Source organism: Pleurodeles waltl, chromosome 3_1 (assembly GCF_031143425.1).
Source record: "Pleurodeles waltl isolate 20211129_DDA chromosome 3_1, aPleWal1.hap1.20221129, whole genome shotgun sequence".
NCBI lineage: Eukaryota > Metazoa > Chordata > Amphibia > Caudata > Salamandridae > Pleurodeles > Pleurodeles waltl.
Window position 1 is genome coordinate 717382498 of NC_090440.1, and position 25346 is coordinate 717407843.

At 42.5% G+C, this 25346-nt stretch overlaps 1 protein-coding gene across 3 annotated transcripts in view; it reads right to left on the bottom strand.

Annotated features, from left to right (window-relative positions):
- Positions 1-25346, bottom strand: part of ICE2 (interactor of little elongation complex ELL subunit 2) — a 565283-nt gene that overhangs the window by 177349 nt on the left and 362588 nt on the right. For all 3 annotated transcript variants that reach the window (XM_069223465.1, XM_069223467.1, XM_069223466.1), the window contains one exon: positions 7089-7218. In XM_069223465.1, the coding sequence (XP_069079566.1) occupies positions 7089-7218 (130 nt within the window). The remainder of the gene's footprint in view (positions 1-7088; positions 7219-25346) is intronic.

Consider the following 25346-nt stretch of genomic DNA (forward strand, 5'->3'; position numbering starts at 1 on the left):
CATTGCTTTTCCTCTTCTATGCCTCTCCACCCCTTCCAGTCTTTCTCAGATTTCTCCTCGTTCACACCAAACTCTCTTAACTTTTCATAGTTTTTGTCTCTCTTACTCCCCTTTATTTTTTGACATCACACTCTCTTTTCCCCGACATCTGCAATCATGCTTTCCCCCTCGTTGCTTATACTCTTCTGAAACTCACTGCTGCCTCTGCCACCCTTCTCTCTTCCCATAAAACCCCTCATTACGTATCTCAATTTCGGAATCTCTTAACTTTCCACTCCTCGCCCGCTTCTCATTTCTTTACATTCCTGCTGTGATGTGAAACCCTAAACTAACACTGACATCACATGTGCATGTTGGGCGTGCATGTATGGTAATAGGTCTCTGTGCTTTATAGTGTGAATCTGAGACCTGGAGTCCATTTTGGATCCTCGGATTTAGGATGGCCCGAGGTGGAAGATGAGGTTAGCTTATCCCAGCAAGTTGAAGTGCACTGCCTGCATTCCTGTGGCTCGATGTGGACTATAAAGTGGAGACAGGGCTACTCTTGGAAGCTCTATGAGGACCTTGCTAACAAAGGACACCTGATTAGCTCTTCCTGAGCACTGCCATTGGGTAAACAGTAGGGGGAGGGTATGGGACTGCTGTACAAGGTGAGGAGGTTTCTAGACAAAGCTTGCCTTTTTGCCTGTCTTCGATTACTGACACAGGATGATTAATAAAATAGAGGTGCAGAGATCTCACACTTAAATTGCACCGCTGTCTAGGATCACTTCACACAAAGACTGTCGGGTGAAAACCTTGAAATTAAATTTGAAAGGGAACCAACCCTGACTGGTTCAGAAGCCTTGGACAGTAGTCGCACATTCCTTGTCTGGGAAATATGCATTAAAATGGAATCTAAACCACCCCACGTGGTTCCAGTCCCAATTTTTTATTAACCAAGGAAGGGAGTGCTCTCCTGAATACCCAAAGAGCTGCTGTGTAACCAGAGCTGGCGTGTGCTTGACAGCCAGAGTATTCCCATAGGTGATGGGATATCATCTGAAGTCTGCGCCTTTTGCTGGAGATGCTGAGGCCCACCTGAAGTGGCGAGAAGACTTCCTGCAGATAGAGAAAAGGAGAGTTCCTTGTCCTGCAGGAGGGGAGATTGTCCAGGAGCAGAAGACCAGCATGTTCCCACTAGTGAGGAGCACCCCGAGAAAGCAGAGTTTCTTCACAACAAAGACTGGAGTGACGAGTGCGATGAGGCAACCCCATTAAGGCCCCCAGTCATTCTTCAAAGTTTCCATTTAAGCTGCATTGAAGATTTTACCTGAACAACTTCACAGGTTGTTCAGTAGATTGCTGCAGGCAGCAAGACTGCCTCACTAACCAAAGAAGAGTGTCACTGCAGAGCAGATTGTCCCTACTGGCCCAGAGCTGCTATTGCTAGAGGACACCATCGTGAGAGCGGCTGCATAGGCCTGCCCTACTGGTACCAAATCCTTGCCTAAAACCTGCAGTGTGTTGGGGACTACAGCTACAGGATACCGACCACAGCCAGAAGAGATGGGGTGATACCAGGAAATAGAAGGTGTAGCAGTTCACTGTCTATTGCAAAGTAATTTTAGACCGTGTGTCTCTCTTCCATTAACAGTGACTACTGTTAAATTCTATTGTGCGTTTAAAGTACTTTCTTTTTCATAAAAGGTAAGAAATGGGCTGGATATTACGTTAATCTGTCTGCTGAATGACTGTCCTGAGCTCTTACCCTTTAATAACTTCCTGAGAAGCATGTGACTGCTAACCCTTGATACCCTAAGAGTCAAGTACTGAAAGGATTGTATTTGGCCCAGTTTGTACAGCCATAGTAGGTCGGATGCCAAGACACCAATGGTAAATTACCTCGCCCACCATGGTTGTTGATCAGTCGCTCGTCTGAAATGTGTTGCCCAATCCTCGAATGAGGTCAGACACCATCTTTATTGAGTAAGGTCACAGTAGTGTACTCCATGGGCTTTAACATCTAAACTGACAGCTATGGGCTGATATTCTGCTTGATCTTTCAACTATCCTTCGGTATTACCATGAGTCTAAACTGTATCTAGGAACACATGTCTTAAAGCCATGTAGACAGAATTCCGCATGATCAGATACCTTCAATGTTTCAGAAGCAAGTGGATCTATCTGGCACTCCAGAATAAGTCTCACTTTCAAAACCAAGAAAATCAATCAACAGTCTATGCGGCACCAGCCAAATGAATGCATCCTTCAAGCAATGCAAAAATATCTTGATATATTCCAGCAATGACATCTATGACTGCATCAGGAACTAGTGCAACGTCCTCTGTGCAGTAGGCTTGCAATCCCTCACTCAAATCCGAATCCCCATAAAATGGCATCTACGCAACAACACTGTTGAATATGCTAACAATTCCATATTCTCCAAAAATCAGGCCAATTTACCTCAAATGCCAGCTGTGGCGACTGCATAGTGCCCATTGTTAAAACTCAACATTGGAACTTGTTTAAATACCTTGGCAATTAACGTGATTTGTTTTAATCCCTAAATTAGCTTCCAAAGTTGTTACTCTACCTTATGAATTGTGTTGAAGTTAACTTCTACCTAGACTTCAATCACCTATCAAATTAACTGTTCATCTAAACTGTGTTTTAAAGCTGTCCATCGAAGGAGGGCAACGTGTAACTGTAGGAAAGTACCATCTTGACTGGCATGTTACCCCCATATTTCACTGTATATATGTTGTTTTAGTTGTATGTATCACTGGGACCCTGCCAGCCAGGGCCCCAGTGCTCATAAGTGTGCCCTGTATGTGTTACCTGTGTTATGACTAACTGTCTCACTGAGGATCTGCTATCCAGAACCTCAGTGGTTATACTCTCTCATTTCTTTCCAAATTGTCACTAACAGGCTAGTGACCAATTTCACCAATTTACATTGGCATACTGGAACACCCTTATAATTCCCTAGTATATGGTACTGAGGTACCCAGGGTATTGGGGTTCCAGGAGATCCCTATGGGCTGCAGCATTTCTTTTGCCACCCATAGGGAGCTCTGACAATTCTTACACAGGCCTGCCTCTGCAGCCTGAGTGAAATAACATCCACGTTATTTCACAGCCATTTACCACTGCACTTAAGTAACTTATAAGTCACCTATATGTCTAACCTTTACCTGGTAAAGGTTGGGTGCTAAGTTACTTAGTGTGTGGGCACCCTGGCACTAGCCAAGGTGCCCCCACATTGTTCAGGGCAAATTCCCCGGACTTTGTGAGTACGGGGACACCATTACACTCATGCACTACACATAGGTCACTACCTATGTGTAAGCTTCACCATGGTAACTCCGAACATGGCCATGTAACATGTCTAAGATCATGGAATTGACCCCCCCAATGCCATCCTGGTATTGGGGAGACAATCCCATGATTCCCCGGGTCTCTAGCACAGACCCGGGTACTGCCAAACTGCCTTTCCTGGGGTTTCACTGCAGCTGCTGCTGCTGCCAACCCCTCAGACAGGTTTCTGCCCTCCTGGGGTCCAGCCAGGCTTGGCCCAGGAAGGCAGAACAAAGGACTTCCTCAGAGAGAGGGTGTTACACCCTCTCCCTTTGGAAAAAGGTGTTAAGGCAGGGGAGGAGTAGCCTCCCCCAGCCTCTGGAAATGCTTTCATGGGCACTGATGGTGCCCATTTCTGCATAAGCCAGTCTACACCGGTTCAGGGATCGCCCAGCCCTGCTCTGGCGCGAAACTGGACAAAGGAAAGGGGAGTGACCACTCCCCTGACCTGCACCTCCCCTGGGAGGTGCCCAGAGCTCCTCCAGTGTGCTCCAGACCTCTGCCATCTTGGAAACAGAGGTGCTGCTGGCACACTGGACTGCTCTGAGTGGCCAGTGCCAGCAGGTGATGTCAGAGACTCCTTCTGATAGGCTCTTCCAGGTGTTGCTAGCCTATCCTCTCTCCTAGGTAGCCAAACCTCCTTTTCTGGCTATTTAGGGTCTCTGCTTTGGGGAATTCCTTAGATAACGAATGCAAGAGCTCATCAGAGTTCCTCTGCATCTCTCTCTTCACCATCTGCCAAGGAATCGACTGCTGACCGCGCTGGAAGCCTGTAAAACTGCAACAAAGTAGCAAAGACGACTACTGCGACCTTGTAACGCTGATCCTGCCGCCTTCTCGACTGTTTTCCTGGTGGTGCATGCTGTGGGGGTAGTCTGCCTCCTCTCTGCACTAGAAGCTCCGAAGAAATCTCCTGTGGGTTGACTGAATCTTCCCCCTGCAACCGCAGGCACCAAAGAACTGCATCACCGGTCCTCTGGGTCTCCTCTCAGCACGACGAGCGAGGTCCCTTGAACTCAGCAACTCTGTCCAAGTGACTCCCACAGTCCAGTGACTCTTCAGTCCAAGTTTGGTGGAGGTAAGTCCTTGCCTCCCCAAGCTAGACTGCATTGCTGGGAACCGCGTGTTTTGCAGCTACTCCGGCTCCTGTGCACTCTTCCAGGATTTCCTTTGTGCACAGCCAAGCCTGGGTCCCCGGCACTCTAACCTGCATTGCACGACCTCCTGAGTTGTCCTCCGGCTTCGTGGGACCCTCTTGTGCAACTTCGGGTGAGCTCCGATTCACTTCACTTCGTAGTGCCCGTTCCGGCACTTCTGCGGGTGCTGCTTGCTTTTGAGTGGGCTCTTTGTCTTGCTGGACGCCCCCTCTGTCTCCTCACGCAACTGGCGACATCCTGGTCCCTCCTGGGCCACAGCAGCATCCAAAAACCCTAACCGCGACCTTTGCAGCTAGCAAGGCTTGTTGGCGGTCTTTCTGAACGGAAACACCTCTGCATGACTCTTCACGACGTGGGACATCCATCCTCCAAAGGGGAAGTTTCTAGCCCTTGTCGTTCTTGCAGAATTCACAGCTTCTACCCTCCGGTGGCAGCTTCTTTGCACCCACAGCTGGCATTTCCTGGGCATCTGCCCACTCCCGACTTGATCGTGACTTTTGGACTTGGTCCCCTTGTTCCACAGGTACTCTCGTCTGGAAATCCATCGTTGTTGCATTGCTGGTGTTGGTCTTTCCTGCAGAATTCCCCTATCACGACTTCTGTGCTCTTTGGGGAACTTGGGTGCACTTTGCACCCACTTTTCAGGGTCTTGGGGTGGGCTATTTTTCTAACCCTCGCTGTTTTCTTACAGTCCCAGCGACCCTCTACAAGGTCACATAGGTTTGGGGTCCATTCGTGGTTCGCATTCCACTTCTGGAGTATATGGTTTGTGTTGCCCCTATCCCTATGTGCCCCCATTGCATTCTATTGTGACTATACATTGTTTGCACTGTTTTCTATTGCTATTACTGCATTTTGGTATTGTGTACATATATCTTGTGTATATTTGCTATCCTCATACTGAGGGTACTCACTGAGATACTTTGGCATATTGTCATAAAAATAAAGTACCTTTATTTTTAGTATATCTGTGTATTGTGTTTTCTTATGATATTGTGCATGTGACACTAGTGGTACTGTAGGAGCTTCACTCGTCTCCTAGTTCAGCCTAAGCTGCTCTGCTAAGCTACCTTTTTTATCAGCCTAAGCTGCTAGACAGCCCTATACACTAATAAGGGATACCTGGGCCTGGTGCAAGGTGTAAGTACCCCTTGGTACTCACTACAAGCCAGTCCAGCCTCCTACAGTAACCATTACTGGAGTGTAATTTCAGACTTCCTTAATTTTAGAAAAACAGGAAAACACATTTACTTAGTAAAATCTATGTAGGGTTCTTCTGTCCATAAGTTTGTTTGTAGACAGACTTGAACTTGAAAAACTGGCGATATGTTGCACCTTTCAAATTGTCAAAAGAAAGCTATAAGGAAATTAAATACCAAATATTTATAAGTGGATCTTTTCATTATTACGAGGTGAACAGTGGAAGATTTTTCTGTAAAAGACCCTGCATGGAGGAGAGCTGCTCTAACTACCTTAGAAACAGAAGAAGTCTAGACATTAGCATTATGTAAAGTTAGCAAATGTAGTGACTACATGAATTAATTCACAAACTTAAAATTAAATATAGGGACTTGCAACATGAATTAAACGAAACAGGTATTGTGGACCACTGCTGAAAACTATGCAGGATTGTGTGAGCTAATTTCCATTTTTGGAAAATAATGCAGCCATAATAATGAACAGAGTACCGTTGCTAGTGGGAGTTTGTAAACTACAAGACAGAACCCTCAATGCTACTGTTGTAAACTGGCAGCACAACACGTTTGGTGTGGCAAAAGATGGAATCTTCAAGTAGTATCATCAGCACTGTAAAAGTTAAGATGGGAATTGCTACTTCACAACCCTTGGGAAATTTTGAAATTTCTCTGCTAACCCTCCGAGGTGACAACCTACATGCCACATTAGAGGAGGATGCAGCAACAACCACTCTTACTCGAGGCAACTGAGGAGAAATGGAGCTGACCAACCTCCATAGTGGAATGGAAAGTGAAATGTAAGTAGTGCTCAGAAGATAAAAGTCAAGACACCACATGCACTTTATGATAAGAATTGTCAGGATCACATGTACAACGGCCATGAGTGGTGAGTCCTCGGGCAGGCTAAGAGAAAAACTAAGTGTTGTTCAAATCATGTCTTTCTTTATCCACAAAGCAATTCTATATCAACTTGATGTAAGATTGGGCCTTTGAGGTAAGAAATGATCGAGCTCTTCGCATATCACTGTGTGATGTAACTGAATGTTAGCTCATACACACAAAATTAGCTACATCAGGTAAGGATTGTAGGAAGTTTTCCAACATTCAATTTTACATTTAATAAATGACTGGACAGACTTGAATATCTTCAAAAATGAAGCAAGTGGTTATGTGGGTTAAGGAAATGGAAACACGTAATCCGACAGGCGGGAATTCAAACAAACGACACAAAGGAATAATAATTTTGACATTTTTTTCAGTCGAAAGTCCTGAAATTCAGGGCTGCTTGAATAAGGAAAGAAGTCCAGCAAGGGGAGAATACACCTAAAAAGAAAAACATTTGCAGTAGAAACTCCAAACCGCTAAAAAGAACCGCCCCAAATATGCAAAATCTTACCAACAAAAAAAGTACAGCGTGAATGTAGGAGACTCTCAGTCCATAAGCGGCATGCTTCGCTCTCTGTGAGGGCTTCGACTCCATAGCAGGCCTGATATTCAACCTTAGGAAGGATGAATGTGGGCATATGCTGCACAAAGAAAACGAAAAATAGGTAAACAATATGGTAAATTTATGCATGATATAGTGAAAGCATTTTTTTTAATTTTTTTACTGTGTAATTAACACAAATTCAACAATATAATTGAAAGGAAATAGGCACATAAAATTGGACAGAGAACTCTGAAAGTGTAGACCCCAACCCTACACATCAGAAGCTAAGACATTGTTAGTGACACCATGCTCAACATATGCCACAATCTTTCATTGGCAGCATGCAAATATACACAGTATCAACCTTAAAATAGCTGTTTCATCACCGACTCTCATAGGCTTCACTTTTTCACATTTTAACAACTGTTTTAGTTCCAAATCCAGAAACTTTACAAATGTACCAGTATGCAGTAAATCCTTCTCCTCCCTCCACCACCCGAATACCATGAGACATTTTAGCAAAGTTTTAGGACTACTCCGTGAAACAGAACGTATTGTTAGCTGCCAAGGGCCAAGACAGTGTTAGGTTTTGTGACTTCAACTGCACACTCTTTCAGGATAAAGCCCCCGCCACCTTTATCAGGAGACAAGACTTCAGCCCAACTACTGCGAGGCTAAATAAGGATAAAACTGAGACCGCTAGCTTTTTGCCACTGCTTTCGAATATCACAACAAGCCCCACCAAACGCTTGGTGTTTTCGAATTGCTCACTTAGTTTTGGCAAACATCTCCAAGTTTTAATGTTTCCTGTGAGTCTCATGGGTCAGGGGAGGGGTGGCGGAGGGCTCGGAGGCTGAGGTTTAGGGTTGCCACCCACGCCCCAGTGGTGTAAGGATCACAGGTATCAAGGAGGGTATTCTCTGTGATGGAGCCCACCCTAGCACCATAATGTTGATTCACACTGTTTTTTTTGTTGTTAAATTTAAGTTGTCACGATTCCACTATGTTAGGGGGTGACAGTTTAGAATACCTGAGGTCCGATTCTGTCCAGGGCTGAGCCTCTGGCGGTGTGCAAATCAGCCACATATTTTTACGAACACTAGACAAACTCTCCGGATCTCTTATTCCTCAACCACATTCAAAGACAATGGAGTGGAAACCTTTCTCCGTATCGCCTGCCCTTTTCAGGAATTGACACCAAACGGGATAAGAAGGGAAGAATGGTAATGGTAAAGTGTCTACTGAAGAGAAGGAAACTCAAGATAGCAGCGATCTATTCCCCGAACACAGGTCAAGATGGCTTCCTATGCAACCTCTTCTCTAACATAGCAGGAGGCTTTGGTGAGGGACACTTGAAAGTACTGGGAGACTTTAACGGAGTCTGGAACTCACAGTTAGAGAGGACAAGGCCATCGGCAACCGCTACTGGGGGAAATTAAAACACCTAATTAAAGACCTCGGGTTCCGGGATATATGGCGAGAACAACAGAGAGACACTCAGGGTTTCACCTATTTCTCACATTTCCATGGGTCTTACTTCCGAATGGATTGTATACTAGCTCCGATTACGACACATTTCAATACTGACCAAATCATCTCTATGATTACACCCCAGTGTATCATTCTTTACACTGGGAATGTCGAGCCCTTGCTGGTGTTACTAAGAAACCTGGTCATGAGGGATGAACTCCGCACACACATCCAAAAATACTTGCAAGAAAATTATAATACAGGAGAGGTTTCACTTCACACATTGAGGGGAGATTTGAAGGTAATCATCGCGGGCAAGTGCATGGCATCATGGCTAACGTTTTATGATTTATATAATTACAGATGGAACAGCTAAAACAAAAATTACACTTAGCCAAATTAACATACGAGAAATCCCCATCCGAACGCCTCTTTGTGATGTAACTTTGCTTAGAGGCCAACTGCGAACTCTGGATGTGAATAGAGCAGAACTCACCCTTCAACACTTTAAAAATACATGTTACGCGCAGGGCAATACAGCTGTCAAATATCTTGCGTGAAACACAGGAGAGAGGTTACATCAAACAAATTGTAACGGACACAGGCATTATTGCCACCAAAGAACATGATAAACCATTAGCATTTCACAATTTCTCTGCAACACTATACTTTTCAGACTAACTCCTCGCTAGCACACAAGAGAAATGTTTAGATAACGCATAAATGCCACAATTGACTCCCGACCAAAAGGCAGCCATGGATAGCCCAATCACAGAGCATGAGGTTAAGGGGGCTATAAAATCCTTCGGAGTAAACAAAACACCCGGGCCAAACGGATCTACAGGAAGATTTTACAAAACATTTGGATACTTCCTAACCCCATACCCTGGCCAACTCTAACTCCTTTGCACAAGAGGACGGAGTAACACACACAATGGCAGAAGCTACCATATCCCTATTCATAAACAGGGTAAAGACCCTTGTTAACATAAATTTTAAGATCTACATGAAGATGCCTTCACCCATCTGGAGGACATTCTTCCTTAGCTAACCCAGCCCGACAAAATGAGATTAATTTAAAAAAAAAAAGAGAAACCCACGTTAATCTCGATAGTGTGACCAACCTTGGTGAAAAAGCCCCAAAGAAGAAGGGTCCACTGGTAACTCTGCATGCCGAAAAGGCCTTTTATCGGAGGGATTGGGCCTGTCTGAAGAGGACTCTAGAGAAGATGGGCTTTGGTCCTAAATTCATTGTGATGGTTTTCGCCAATTATCAGGATCAGACAGCCAAAATAACATTTAATAGGGGACTGTTCTCACCCCTTGCCTTCCTCAGGGGTGCCCCTTTCCGCCCCTAATTTTCACCCTTTCCACAGAATCACTAGCAAGCATGGTCTGCAAAGATAATGACCTCCATGGCCTTCAATTCGGGCAAAATACCCATTGTTTGCAGATGATATTCTATTGGTGAGGTCTCCTTCCCACGCTAGCAAGACCTCCTGACTAATTATGAATCTGTCTCTGGTTTTAAAGTTAGCATGACTGAATCTGAGATACTGAATATCACACTGTCACAAGCCAAGGAAGAAGCCCTCAAAAACTCTACACAGCTGTGCTGGGCCACAAGATCGATTTGATGCCTGGGGATGACAATTATTCCACAAAAGAAGCATTCTAAATGCGTAACTAACCCCAATTCACACAACAATAAAGGGAGAGCTTAATATATGGTAAGGGTCTCCTGCCTCATGGATTGCCAGCATATGTTCTCTTCAGATGACCATCCTCCCGACGATTCTATACCTTTTTCAAGCATTACCGATTATCACCCCGGAAGACTTATGTGGAGTTCAAATGAGCCCTACTCCAATATATCTAGCAGGGTGGACAACCGAAAGTATCAGACAAAACCCCATGCCAGCCTAAGGATAAAGGGGAGCTGTCATAACTGGATTTGAAAACATATTATAGAGCCGCCAGGCTAAGAATATTGACAGAATGGTGTGCCACAGCACCCGATAAACTCTGGATACAAATGGATAGAGCCATACAGACCCCTCATTTGGAAACCATAGAGAGACCACCATTCCAACACATACCTCGATACAACAGCATCGACTACCCTCCAGTCATTGGACTCCACCCAGCAACAGCTCTACTTAACTATCTACTCATCCCCACATACATCAATCCATCACCACACTGTATTTACATTTACCCTGGCCTTGCACTCAGGACTTTTTGAGGCACCATGGAGACTGCCTATCCATCTGGCACCTAGTTTAAGGATGGGATGATCAGATCCTTTGAAGAGTGTAAGGAAGAATTCCACTTTGGGGAGAAAGAGAGATTACATTACACACAGATGCAAAACTGTGTGTAATACCAAGGCGAAAGGAGGCCTCAAATAGGGACATGACTGCCTTTCAGCAATTTCTTTGCCAGGCGATAGGGTCCAGGGGCATCAATTAGATTTTCCCCTTGACAGAAGCATTGCCTTATGACAATGTGTGCCAAATACGTAAATTGTCACAAATAGCAGAAGTAATCCTGACAGACTCTCAATGATTTATGATTTGGGGCGACTTTCACCAAAATGTTCACAGTATACTGCACAGGGAGGCTCGCTATAAGCTATAATTAGATTGGAACCATTATCCCACCAAACTACAATACTTCTCCACACATGTAGACTGCAGAAGTTGTAGGGGACGTGATACCATTGGAGATATGAAACATAGTTGGTGGAAATGCCCGCACATCGCACAATTCTAGACAGAGACAGCTCATGCACTCAAGACCATACTGGAGTACCCAGTCCCACATGACTTATTCACCATGCTACTTGGGGTTAGTCCCTTGAATCCACCGCAACTGACTTGGGCAGATGGGAAGATCCTTTGGAACTGCTTTGGAGCAGCCACACTGTTTGGCATCACATTGGAAAAGACAACCTCCCGTACATTTAACACGGGCATATGTGATTGTGGAGCTTTACTGCCAAGGAACAACTCTCCTCAAAGTTGGCCGAGACAGGACAGGACTTTTACCTCATCTACTGCTTCTTATTTCTCTGAAGGTTCTCCAACTATAGTACATCTAACGAGGTAAAAAGCTCTTAATTTGCTCATTCTATGAGGGGGGACTGGGAAGGACCACAGGGCACGAATACAGTGTTGTGCAGACAACTGTAGAGGATGATTTCTTCATGTCAGTCTTGATGGAGGGGAACTATGTTGTTATCTTTCTGACTGCGGATGTCAGAGGAAGTAGGTCAGCAAAGAAGAGAAACTATTTTTGCTCGATTTTGATTTTAATTCATAATTGAGAGTAATCATCCTTGTTTATTTGGTTCATGTTTTTCAGGATTCAACTACATTGATAACTATTATACACACACTATCTGCTAGACATATTAAATGTAAAGACCATATGATTGTATAATTGTGCTGAGTTTTACCACCTATTCTGTCAGCAGAACATTTTCTTGTACATTACTATGCCTTATCAATGATTAAAAACCAATCCAATTTTGCAGCTAAATATATGCCCAGATCTACAGTGTGTAAATTGAGTAGCAGAGGTACCAGCAGAATGCCATACCAGTTTCGCTTTATGATGTCGTAGAGAAGACAATCTATAATTGTCAGAATAATTAATGGATCCTTCCTTATAGATCTATGTTTTATTGTGCTAGACCAGCTGTCCAGAATTGACTGCGCATGTCCAGTATTCTGGAATCAACTGCCCTACTCATAATGCACTGTATAATACCTAAACAACATGTCCCAAAATTAACAATGAACCTAAAGCACATGACGGTATGCAACTTGGGCGCAGTGCAGAAGCTGGACCATTCCATTCGATTGATCTTTGATTGCCTCCCTTTTCAAATAATGAAGGATCGTCTTTTGTAACAAGTATGTGCCAGATAGACCCTCCAAACTATGTTGGGGATGTTATTCCCTTCGCTTGATAGGTGAGTTCTTCGCACCTGATGCACATACCTCCAAAAACCTTCCAAAATCCCATCTTGGACAAATGTAAAAAACGGTGTTCCATTTAAAATATTGTTTCTTTGTTTCCCATAATGTTTTTTTGGGACACTACCTTTATCCCGCGAATCGCAGGCTGTGTGAGTGAGTGCCACTGGGGCTTCAATAGCGGTTAATAACGTTTTATACATTTCAACTCAATGTCATCACATGCCCACAAACAGAGCAGCCAAGGTATAATTGGGCCTGGAGGCACTCAGATCAAAGTGCACAGCTAAGATGATATTGTGCTCAGGGCTAAATGAGGAATGTTCAAGTTCTGGATATCAGATAACCAAATGGGTTTACTGACGTTCACATTGCTGATTCTGGTTCCTTTTAAACAACTGTTTTGTGGCATTTAACATTCATCAACTGTCCTTCCAATGCAGCATAATAATTTGAAGGTGGTCAGTTTTGGGGCAACTGAAGGACATCTATATAATCAGTGGTGACTAGTAATGCTGTTGTCCCTGGAAACCCAGACCACGTACCTCTTATTTGGGCCTTTAACTCAGGGAGTAGTGAGGATCAGCAGTTGAGGCGCACTCTTAAAGGTTGGCTGTGAGGTAGAACATTAAGTTCAAATGTATCACTCACAATAAATAAATGTCCAACAATCTTTATTTTTTATTTTTTTAAAGAGGTGACTATTTCTTTTAAGTATCAGTAGCCCAATTACTAACAGATTCAGAACAAAGGTCAACAGATACTCAGGATCGTCTACTCTGCTGATCGAACTCTAAGCTTAAAGGAGATGCAAAGATGTCAGCTGTTTCAAAGTTTTTTTACTAGGTTCTTTTGGCACACATACACTCAGCGTGGCTGGCTTCTTCAGCAATAGATGACCACAGAATTCTGGCACACAGCTGTGTGGCACACATGTGGTTTGGGAGTCAGATGACAGGGAAGAGATGGTATTGGCACTGAGCTGCCCAAAGGCTCGGGCAGTAATGGGCTGTTGAAAATGCATAAGGGTCTTTTGAGGGTCTGCATTTCGTTGACCTCTTGGATGTCAAGGAGCTGACAGAGACAAACTTAATAATCATGTACGTCTATGCAGGAGCGTACCGCCTTGCACGGATTTAGAACCCTCAGCACACAAAGTGAAGGTGCCACATTTCTGGAGACTGATGAGAAAAGACAGATCTTTAGCTTACCAGCTCTCTGGAACAACACTGCAAGCATAATCTAGGGAACGGTTGGGTTTTTATTATCTGCAGTTTCTGTTATGCAAGTTCCTCACCTCGGCACACTTGACAGCTAGACTCAGGATTTAGGTTAATCAAGGACGATTCTCTACACATCAGGTAATAGACCTCTCTTTCCTTCACTTAAGGGCAATGTTTATTTCTACTAGCTTTATTTAGATACTACATTCCTCTTAAGTGAAGGAAGAGAAACAGTTGGCACAGCCTGACAGAGAGCATCTAGTATTAAGTGCTGGAGCACCGCAGGAGACACTGACCCGCTCGCCCACTGCTTGGCAATTACGATCCCATCATTATGGGCCCTTGCCAGTGGCTCGGGCCCATACAGTGCTGAAGGGGGGAAGGGGGGAATGAGAGGTACTTAACTGCTGCTTTTGCGCATGGGTGCAATAAGGCATAACCGTCATTGGCTAACTATCCTTCATTGTTTTAAAGGACAATACAGAATGCTAGATTGGTTTCATGACACCCTACCTACATGCCTTTTCACTTGGTCGGAGATGCAAGTTGTGACAACCTACCATCACAAAAAGTAATGCATAAATAATATTTTTCATTTTGCATACAGATCTTGGTCCAGCGATCTAGAAAGGCCCACCATGACCACAGTAGAGGGTCCCTTATATACTTCTTCATGCACAGATGCTGTTCTTAAGAATCCAAGGGGCCACACTAAGGGCCTTCAAGCAAAAAGCATGTTGCCTAATGGGTAGAGTGATCTCTCATACAGCTTCTGTTTTTAATTTTGTAGAGGATTGGGCAATAATAAAACAAGCATTCGCAAAAATAATTGTGCAGGCTTCCATTTTTTTAAAAGCTGACTGAATCATTTAAAAAAGCCTACCCCAATGAAAAAGTAAACAAAAAAATACCTTCTGTGTATAAAGCATCAATGAGAAAAACTATTCAATATTGAATGATTTAGCATACCTTTGAAATGTAAACTAGTCCAGCATGGGCTACAATACAGCAATCAATAATAGGTGGAAAAATACAGCCAATACCTAGTGGTTAGATACAAGTACTTCTCTGGGTGAAGCCAAAGTTTGCTTTCTGTATTTTAAAGAATTGGGAAGAATAGATCATGTAGACAGTTGTGGTGTTAGGCCTAATAACTGGGAGCATCCATAGTCAATTGTTTTTACCTGGTTGGTGCTTGGCAACCTCAAAAGGATAATACACATTTTAACATGGAACTGGTTTAGAGGATAGGTTCTACTAGCTCATGCAGGCAGCAACAACAACAATACTGAAGTTAATACATGTGAGTATGGATATCCCACTACTCTATTCTACCTTTTGCAAAAACACATACACACATATTTTTGTTTTCTGGCTAAAACAGTCCCCCTTCTTTTCCTATATATCCTTCTTCTTTTCAGGAAGGTATTTAAGAAATTTGTCCAAGCAGGTAGGTCTGAGTCGCTTGATTGTGCTACTGGCTGGAACACACAGGACCGTATCCAATTCACTTGGTGGCTTTCATTAAAACAAACATAGGCTATTACTCCTTTATCACAAATATATTTTGAAGAATTTGATAGATCAACAACTTGTCTTGTCACGATGTATCTTTCAAAATTTGCAGGAACCAACACACACTATGTGGGCTCTATATGAAGAGTCATGGAATGCTGAGCTTCAACATCCATTTTAGAGGTTTGGGTATTATATTATTTTGAGTTTTAGATGTAGGAAGGTGATGCTACACTCTCTACAAATAAAGATCTGACTCCTTATTAAATCAAGTACAGGAATGGGAGCTGTCTGAAAAATCAATAAAAGTGCAGAGTAGCACCAACGTTGAAAAGGTTCTTGAAGTTGATAAAAGTGTGCCAATTTTTATGAGGAGAAAACCATCCCCCCCTATGAACAAACATGTTTCAAACAAACAGAGGATGAGGGCTCAAAACAGTCTTCCGCTGCACAACCATTCCAATGGTTCCCAGTAGTCAGACTTGAAGAGAAGCTGCTTACTATGTTTGTATCTTTGTTTCCTTCAAGAGTTGAAAGAAGACCTTAGAAATATGCACTTTTTGTCTTACATGGTTACGCTTAGAGGCTGCAACACACATGCAACTCTGACATAAAATAACACAGGGTTCAGTCAATCTAATCGGAAAATGTTATTCCACATAAAAAAGTAGAACTAACTTGGAAATATTTTATAATATCTTGGTTTTAAATATATCTTGGTAGATGACATAACCTGGAGGTTGAGTTCTAGGACCCATTTGTTTTATGTCTATAGCATAACAAACCGTGCAAACAGCTTTAATGGGCAGAGGATGGAAAAACACTTTTGCTACGCCAGGAAAGTCTTTTTTAAATATTTTTTTACTGTCAATAATTGCAACAGGCATCAGAAAAACTGACACTAAAGAGAAAGCTAATACAACCCATATTCCATGTAGAAGGATATAAAAACTGGAAAATCTATAATAGGTTCATCAGCTCAGAATGGAAATGACTGAGGAACATGAGGGATGTTGCTAGCCTGTACTCCGGGAACACCAGTATCAAAATTGCTATCTTGATAAAACACTTGAGAGCTCATTTGGCTATGGATGAAGTCTGATCTACACTGACTTGCATGGACTAGACAGTGTTTTAGAGTGAAAAATGCAGTGCTGAACGTCTGAAGTATGATCACTTTATTGTTCATTGGACAGGCTGGCATGCTCTTGGTCCTCCTTCCCATATTCAGTATTCTTCAAACTTTCTTGCAGAGGAGGCAGATTTTCTCTGTGTATATCTTTCATTAAACTGAATAATAATCATACCCACACTTTACTGCCCTAAGAAATGGCAGACGTGTGGTATGAAACATTACAGAAAAAACAGACTAGTATTCAGTTTTCTAGTCCTATTTTGCCAAGACTATTCTGTGGCATTCTATTCTCTAAATTAACTTCTTCACTCACAGGGGCAACTTAACCAATGACTCACTGCTGTTTTTGAAAGCAGCCAGTAATTTACATTAAACATTGAGTTTTACTCTAATATACAATACCAGTTAGGCAGACTACTCTGACAATTTATAAGAAGCAAGGCTCAAGAGAGCAAGTCCATCAAAAGAACAGCAATCACATTAGTATGGCTAAACTGGGGTATCTCCCACTGGGATTGGTGTCTGATTGGCTAGCTGGACAACAAAGGGGCAGTCCTAGGTGTGAGGTACATCTACTTGTGACAGGGTAGGCACATTCTGAAGTGTAATTAAGTTCCTGGGCACAGCCAGATGGCCATCCTGTTGAAGAAAAAACATCCCCCACACCCAAGCCCTTGTCTATTCTCTGGCTTGACTGAACATCTTGTTAATGTACTCCCGGAAATTCTGGTTGTTAATTTACCTTTCTATTTAAGGAGTACCATGGATATTCTAAACAAGCTGACTGATACTGTTTGGGACCCAAATATGATGTCTGTCTACCTAGATGTCATTGGCCTATATACCTGTGTCCAAAAAGAAGTTGGACTCAAAGTGCAGAGCCCTTTTTTGTCAAGTAGAAGTGCAAGTTTATACGAACACTCAAGAATGCTGGTTAAAATGGCAGACTTGATTTTGAGCAGCAATCTTTCCCGGTTTAATGGGGAATGGTACCATCAGATACAGGGGACAGCAATGGGATCCAGGTCTGCACCTTCTTGTGCCAACCTTTTCATGGGTTGGTTTGAGAGAGTGCACACCTGGGCTCCCTCAGTGAGTGAATGGATGGAATACATCTACATGGTTTATAGATGACGTCCTCTGGATTCGGACTGGCTCCACAGAAGAGCTAGAAGGGTATTTACAGGATTTGAATATTAACAGTTACAATGCATGATCCACCACGTGTCATCAGAGTAAACTGTATAGGAAATCTACTTCTACTAGCAGCATTGTCTGTGTTGATAGTTTCCATCCTAGTCCAGTTATTAGGAGGGATTTCTTATGGAGAAATGACAAGGTCATGAAGGAAATGTAATGAGGGCCAGATTTTGAACAGAGAATCTTTGGTTTGAGAAGCAGGTTGAGTGCACGGGGATCTAATAATATTCTACTTGACCAAGTGGAAAAAAGGATTTGCATGGTTGATAGGAAAATGGCGCTTGTACAGAAAACTAAGAGAAAGTGTGAGAATGGATTAGCATTAGTCACTACATACTGGAACACAATGCTATATTAAAGATATTATGTACACATTGGACCCTCTTGTCAAGGGTACCTGGAGTACCTAGTGTGATTACTGATAAACCACTTGTGACCCTAAAGGAGAGGTCACACTGTAAGAGATAAGGTCACTAATAACTACCCGCTACCTGTCAAGCCTAAGTGTGAGACTTAGCTACCTAATCCACTGAAATTGTTATTTCCAGGAGCTGCTTGTTATATGTGACAAGTTGGGCTTAATAAGATCTAGAGTTTCAAATATAATACTGACAAGTCTTATTATGCTCAACAATTTATGAACTGTAACAGTGTGTATGTAATCTACGCCATTGTTTGTGATTGCTCCAAGATATATGTAGGTAGTATGAAAGGGACACTTAAACTTACGATACATGAGCATGTCAGAGAAGTGAAGAACCATGATTATCGTTACCCTCTGGAACAGCACATTAGAGGACGCCATCCAGATAAAACCAATTTAAAGTTTCATGGGCTACAAAGGATATAAAAAAATGCCCAAGAGGAGGTGACAATGAGTTAGGGCTTCGCCAAATGGAGGCAAAACGGATTAGTTGATTTAGAACGTTAGAGAGAGGGTTTAACATAGAGAACCAATTGCATTACTTTCTATGACAGCTCTGCTTCCTTGAATAATGATTAATGTGTTTGTTATTCTGTGAGATATTGGTAGGAATGTAAAATTCTTTTCACTATGTGACTGGAGCTGAATGATTGACGTATGGCATTGTGTGATTGTATCTGGATAAATGCTGGTGGGGCAGGATGGATTCAATATGTGGATTTAGATTTTTTAGTGGATTGATTGGCTTTATTATCGATTATTGGGGAAACTGTTGTTTATGATTCTGAGAGAATGCTGGTGAATGTTATTTTCTAAGAACAAATGAAGATAAGACAAGATGGATATGATAGATGGATTTTGATTTTCTAGCAGATGGAGTGGGTATACAGCCAACTAATGGGGGAACTTGCTGTTCATGTCCGTGTTCAATACTGGTAATATGATATGATGATTAGGATTGGTGGATGTTTGTTTTTTTAGAGATCTGATTCGCTATAGGGTTGATCAATGGGGAAACGTGTTGTATGAGCGTTAGGAGAGTTAAGTGAGAAATACTTGCCGTCTATGAATGATTGTGACTGATCTAATGGGACACTTGCTCTACACTGAATAAGGGAAGAAACTTTTGCTGTCCGTAGATATGAATAAATGCAGATGAAAGTGATGTTCTGTAAACAAATGCTGGTGGGACAGGTTAGATATGAGTGGTGGATTCTTATTTTCTAGTGAAAGGATTTGTTAAACAACTGACCAATAAGGAACTTGTTTTTGATATCAATGAGTGAATGCCGGTGATGGGAGAGGATGGGGTAACTTGCTGTTCACGTCCACGAGTAATGCCTGTGACATATTAGGATGATTAGGATTGGTGGATATTGGTTTTCCAGAGATATGAAATGCTACACAGCTGACCAATGGGGATACTTGTTATATACACAAAAGGAGACTTGCATGAAAAATATGTGGTGATGAGTGAACAATTGTGACAGACGTAAGGGGACATTTGCTATACACTGAGCAGTGTGAAAAGGAAAAAAGGTCTTCTGTCCGTATTTATGAGTAAATGCCCATGATGAATATAGTCTATTAATGAATGGCGGTGGGACAGGATGGATATGAGTGGTGGATTATGATTTTCTACTAGATGGATTAGTTAAACAACTGACCAATGTGGTAACTTGCTGTTGATGTGATTGATTTACCGCCGGTGACTGGACGGGATTGGTGGATTGAGGCCTTTTCAGTGATTTGATTGGCTATACAGCTGACCAATGGGGGAACTTGTCTTCTGTGTAAGGACAGGAGTTAAATGAAAAAATATGTGGTGATGTGTGAATTGCTGTGGACTGTTTAATGGGGGAAACTCGTCGCACCTATGTATGCATGCCAGGTAAGGAGTGGATTGGATGTGAGTGGGGAATCTGAATTCTTAGTGATATGATTGGTTGGATCATTTATCAATGGAGGACTGCGATTTGATTTACGTAGAAAGGGATGAATGTGAGTTGCGTGGCATTATGTGATAAAGTATGGAGCCTTAAGGAATGACAAAATGGAATCGATACGATTGGTCCAATTTAAATTTCCAGATGAGAGATTGGCTGAGGTACTGGTTAAATGAGTTGGCAATGACTGTGGTGTTTTATCATGGCCACGGAGGAACAAAGTTGTGCGTGAAGGGGGAACACTGTAAACAGTGACGACTGTTGAGGACTACTTGAATGTTTGATGTTCACTGTGATTTGCTGGTGTTTAGATGATGATGGTGAGAGGAATTATGGAATTATAATTTGCATTTTTGCAAGGTTTGGTTGAAGGATGTTAGGGCGAAACAAGGTTTGCTTTTTCTGCAACATGTTTGTTTCTGGAAGGTTTTAGTGGCTGTATCAGGTAGACTGGTGTAACTGAGAATGCAATAGGAAGGTATAATGAGGGAGTATTGTTTCAGTTTTTTTATTTAAAAACATTTTTTTGGAGTGTCTGTGGGGGTTTGCTATAGATGGATGAAAGTGAGTTGGTCGATGAGTTATGTCCTTTTTTCTTTTATGGTTATCTATCAAGGAATAGTACATTTTCTCATTGAAGTAATGAAATTTAAGAATTCTCTCCCCTTCCAGGACAGTTATCCTAGATTGTTCACCGCATAGTGATTTAGTTTTTAAGCATGTTATATGATTAGAGTCTTTCAGGTCAAGATGGTTTTATAGTCATCAGTTTACTTTGAAAGATGTGAGCTAGCGAGCCATGGGACTTGTGGTTGTTTCTATTTGTTTTAAAATTAATTGATGTATATATTTATTTACTGCCCTGAAACATGTTGGCTGTGCTGGATTTTTGTAGGTGAAGAATAAAGATCTGTTGAAAATTCAACATTATGGCTCTCATGTCTCCACGGATTGAATGAAGGACCTTCCATCTTGATGGACTAATGAATATGACTTTGATTGAATCACTTAAGTGCTTTATTGATACATGTTAGAACTCCCTGCATTGTTGAGAATTTCTTTAAAAGTAGCTAGGTAGCCCATCTTAGAGGTGCGACTACCTGTGTGCTAAAAGCTCACCATTTTGGCTACAGGGTTCCCTTCTCTGTTACTGCCGACAGACTGTCTACCTGAACAAAGGAGCAGCCCTCCAAAGACCCACCAAAGACAGCTTTTCCTTTGAAACTTGCGTTTTGGGACAACACCTTGTTTGGATTCCTCCAAGGGGGAGCGAAGACCTCCTTTTGTAGGAAGCTTGTATTGGCTCTGAACCTGGGAGTCAGTCACACTACTCCCTAGAAGGGCAGAAGGCTGTTGGGTGGCCAGCAACTGTGAAGGCCACGTATAAACTCTGCAAGAGTGGCAACTTTCTAAAAGTTGCCTTTCTCCAAAAGTGACATTAAATACGACTTGGTAATCAAGTTAGGTTTGATGCCACGATTAATTTGATACTATGAAGTACCTATTTTAGTAGTCCCATTCAGAAGTTAGCCGGACTGAGAGGTCAGACGGTAATCATACTAGCCAATGGGGCTACTAACGTTTCCACAGCAAAAACAACAATTTGGGAGTTTTACTCTTGGGACACATTAAAGTATATATCCTACTTAATAATATACAGCTACCTGCCTTAGTATTCAATAGGCCTTCCTTAGGGAAGATTCATACATTCTGTTAAAGAAAGTGGGGGCTTTGCCATTGGCTAAAATGGGAAAGCCTAGCTAGCAGTTTTAAACTGTTCTTCCAGCCTGCAGTGGCAGGCTGGGAGATATTTTGTACTTTGTCACATGCAGGGGGGCACAATCAGTCCTGCAGCCCTGGGTGGACCCTGTAACTTACATGCCCTGGGTACTCTTGGTACCATATACTAAAAACTGCTTATCTCAATTGGGGTAGCCAATTCAATATACATTTTATGAGTTAGAGCATAGGCACTGATGTCTGGTTAGCAGGCCTCAGTGTACTCTCAGAGTAAAGAAAACAGCATCATCAGTCTAAAACTTTATGAGTGATTGTTAGAACTGGCAGCTCTTGGCATGGTTTCCCTGTACTTTTTTTGCTTTTGACCCCTGATTTTGGATCCTGTGCTTTAATTCGTTTTTTCTGGTTTTGATACTCTGGGCACTTTACCACTGCTAACCAGTGCTAAAATGCAAGTGCTCTTAAAGGTATTGGTAATTGAGGTTCCATGATTGGCCCATCTGATTAACTGTTAAGTCCTTAGTAAAGTGCAGTATGTGTGCCAAGGGTCTGTACATCAAATGCTACTAGTGTGTGTGTGTGTGTGTGTGTGTGTAGTTTTGCACTGCCAATTCGACCTGGCAAGTATTCCCACTTGCCAGGCCCAAACCTTCCCTTTTACTAATTGTAAGCCACTCCTAAGTTAAGGCCCTAGGTAGCCCCATGCGCAGGGTGCAGTGTATTTAAAATGTAGGACATTAACTGATGTGTTTTAAATCTCCTAATAGTGAAGTACTGCCAAATTTGGTATTAACTATGGCAAGGCCTATCTCTCCCTTAGGTTAACATGGGGTTTGCCTTTAAACATCTTTTCTTGCTTAACTATTCTGTGCCTCTGCCTGGCTGCTGAATACACATCTGTGTGGGACTGACAGTTGGGCTGTTTGTGAATTCACTCTAGACAGTGACACAAGGGGAGCTGAGGTGAGTCCTGCATATCCTGATGAGCCCTCCCGAGCTAGAGTGGGAGGGAGGAGCTGTCACCTGCACTTGAAGGGCTGTGCCTGCCCTCACACAATACAGACTCCAAACCCCTAGAGTGTGTCTGGCGCAGAGCAAGGAAGAGGCAGGGTCTTGTGCACTACAAAGACTTTCCTTTGAAGTTTGCCTACTTCAAACACAGAAAAGAGTATAAGTATTGGAATGCTGACCCCACAATTTCGGATTACTTCTGGATCAAGAGGAACCTCTGCCAAGGACAAGAGCTTTATGAAGACCTTCCAATCTGCCTGTTGCTTTGCTCTTTTGGCCTGCTGCTGCTTCTGCCTGAAGACAGAAAGGACTGGATTTTGCTTTCTTAAAACCTTCTTTGGAAGTTTCTCCAAGTGCTGGTACTGAGCTTGTCCCCTTTTCTGAAGTCTCAGGGACATCAAAGACTTCATCTGCCAGTACCTGGGCTCTTCTGCTTAGATTCCTGACTTGCTAGCTGGTGCTAAATCCAGTCACCGGGCCCTTGAAGTGGAAGCTGGTAGCCTGCGAGAGAAAATCCATGCACCTCTGTGTGCGCATCAGAAAAATCGATGCAGCGGTAGTCCTGGGCTGGAAATTTGACGTAGCGCCCGCCTTACAGCTGGAGAATCGATGCAGCGTCTGTTCCCAACACGGACCATGCGCACAGCGCATCAGAATTTTCCAAGCATTGACCCTAGGCGTCACAATCATCAACATCAATGAACTGCACTGAGGCTTGTTGTCCAGAAACCACGCATCCCTTCCCTGCGAGGAAAGAACTGACGCATTGCTTACCAGGCGGACAAAGAATGAACGTACGGCCTCACTTGCGAGTAAGGAATCAACACATTGCTTGCTTTTCTGACGCACGCGCGTGTGACTTTATTTTTGACGTGTACCAGGTATTTTGTGCTAAAATAACGCATCCATTAATTTCTATAGATTGGGGCTCTTCTTACTTTAAAAATTCATAACTCTGCTTGTGTATGTTGGATTTCTGTAGTTTTGGTTGTTTGATTTAGATAAATATTGACTATGTTTCTAAAGTGGTGTGGAGTCCTTTTGTGGTGTTTTCACTGTGTTACTGAGTGAGTTTGTACAAATACTTTACACATTGCCTCAGAGATGAGCCTGCCAGTTTGTGCCAAGCTACCAAGGGGCTGAGCAGGTGTTATCTGGGCTGTGTATCTCCCTTACCCTGACTAGAATGAAGGTCCCTGCCTGGACAGGGTGTAAACTGACTGCCAACTAGAGACCCAATTTCTAACAGTGATCATGGAAAAAGAGGCTTTTCCTTACAAATACCATGCACCCTGCCTTATGGGCATTTAAGGCTGACCTTAGAGGTCACAAAGGAATGTTTAGGTCTGGCAACAGGTTTACTTTGCTAGGTCAAATTTGCAGTTTTAAAACTGTTGTCTTGGTTATTATAAAGGGAACTTCCGTCCAAATAATCTCCCATACACAATGAGCATGGTACTGGCTCGCATACACAGACAGAATGCAAATAATACAACTGATAGGCAGCATTGCAAAAGATAACGTTGTCTAGATTGGCAATAATACAAAGAAACTTGTTGGAGGCACTGCTGGAGCGGAACTCAGCTTGTCTGCAAAGTCCCTAAATAAAGTAAAAGCTCCAGCAAGTGACGGATTGGCAGTTGAATTGTATAGAGCTTATAAAACTATTTTATCAGAATGTTTGTTCGGAGTGTGTAATGAAGCATGGCAAATCATGAAAAGCGATGTTAGTGAAACATAATAAGAAACTATTGGACTGCATGGCACTTTAGAGCATATTCATGCTAAATACAAAAACTACAATTCTGGGTAAGGTACAGGCTGCTTGACTCTGTGCTGTGATAAGGGATTTGGTCCACAATGACCAGTGTGAATTTGTACTGGGTATGAAAAAGACGCTCAATACTAGACAACTGGCTCCATTGATGAGCTAGAATATGGATAATGAGAAAGAATTGCAGCTAGCTTATTACATATGATTATATATGGAAAAAGCATTTGACATTGTATCCTGAGTCTACTTGCTTCAGGTGGTGGAGGCTATGCCTTGTGGTCGTTGTTCCTTCAGGTAGGTATGCTTATTATACATGGTACCACTGGAGAGAATGAAGACAACCGCCACTGTCTCAGAGGCTTGCAGGTTGGAACAAGTCATCAATCAAGGGTGTGCCTACCCTCCCATATTATTAGCCAGAAGGGATTAAGATGAATGATAGAATCCACGTCTGAAGCATGCAATAATATATATTTTTAAACTTCTTTTGCAAAATCACTTTAACAAAACATTTTTTACTATATATATATATATATATATATATATATATATAATTATTTTTTTCACCTAAAACAACAAACGTTACAGGGACGTTATAGTTAGGCTCTCATTAAAACATAAAAAACATGGAAATTCAGCAATTGTAGTTAGTTATTTCACGTAAATATAACTTGTGCCCTAAGGTAACTATAACTCGCACCCTCCGTATGCACTGCTAATTGCTCCAGATTACACAGCAGTCATCACCACTTTTAGAACACCACTGATAATGTTACTATAACATTTGCAGTAAAGTTATTGACG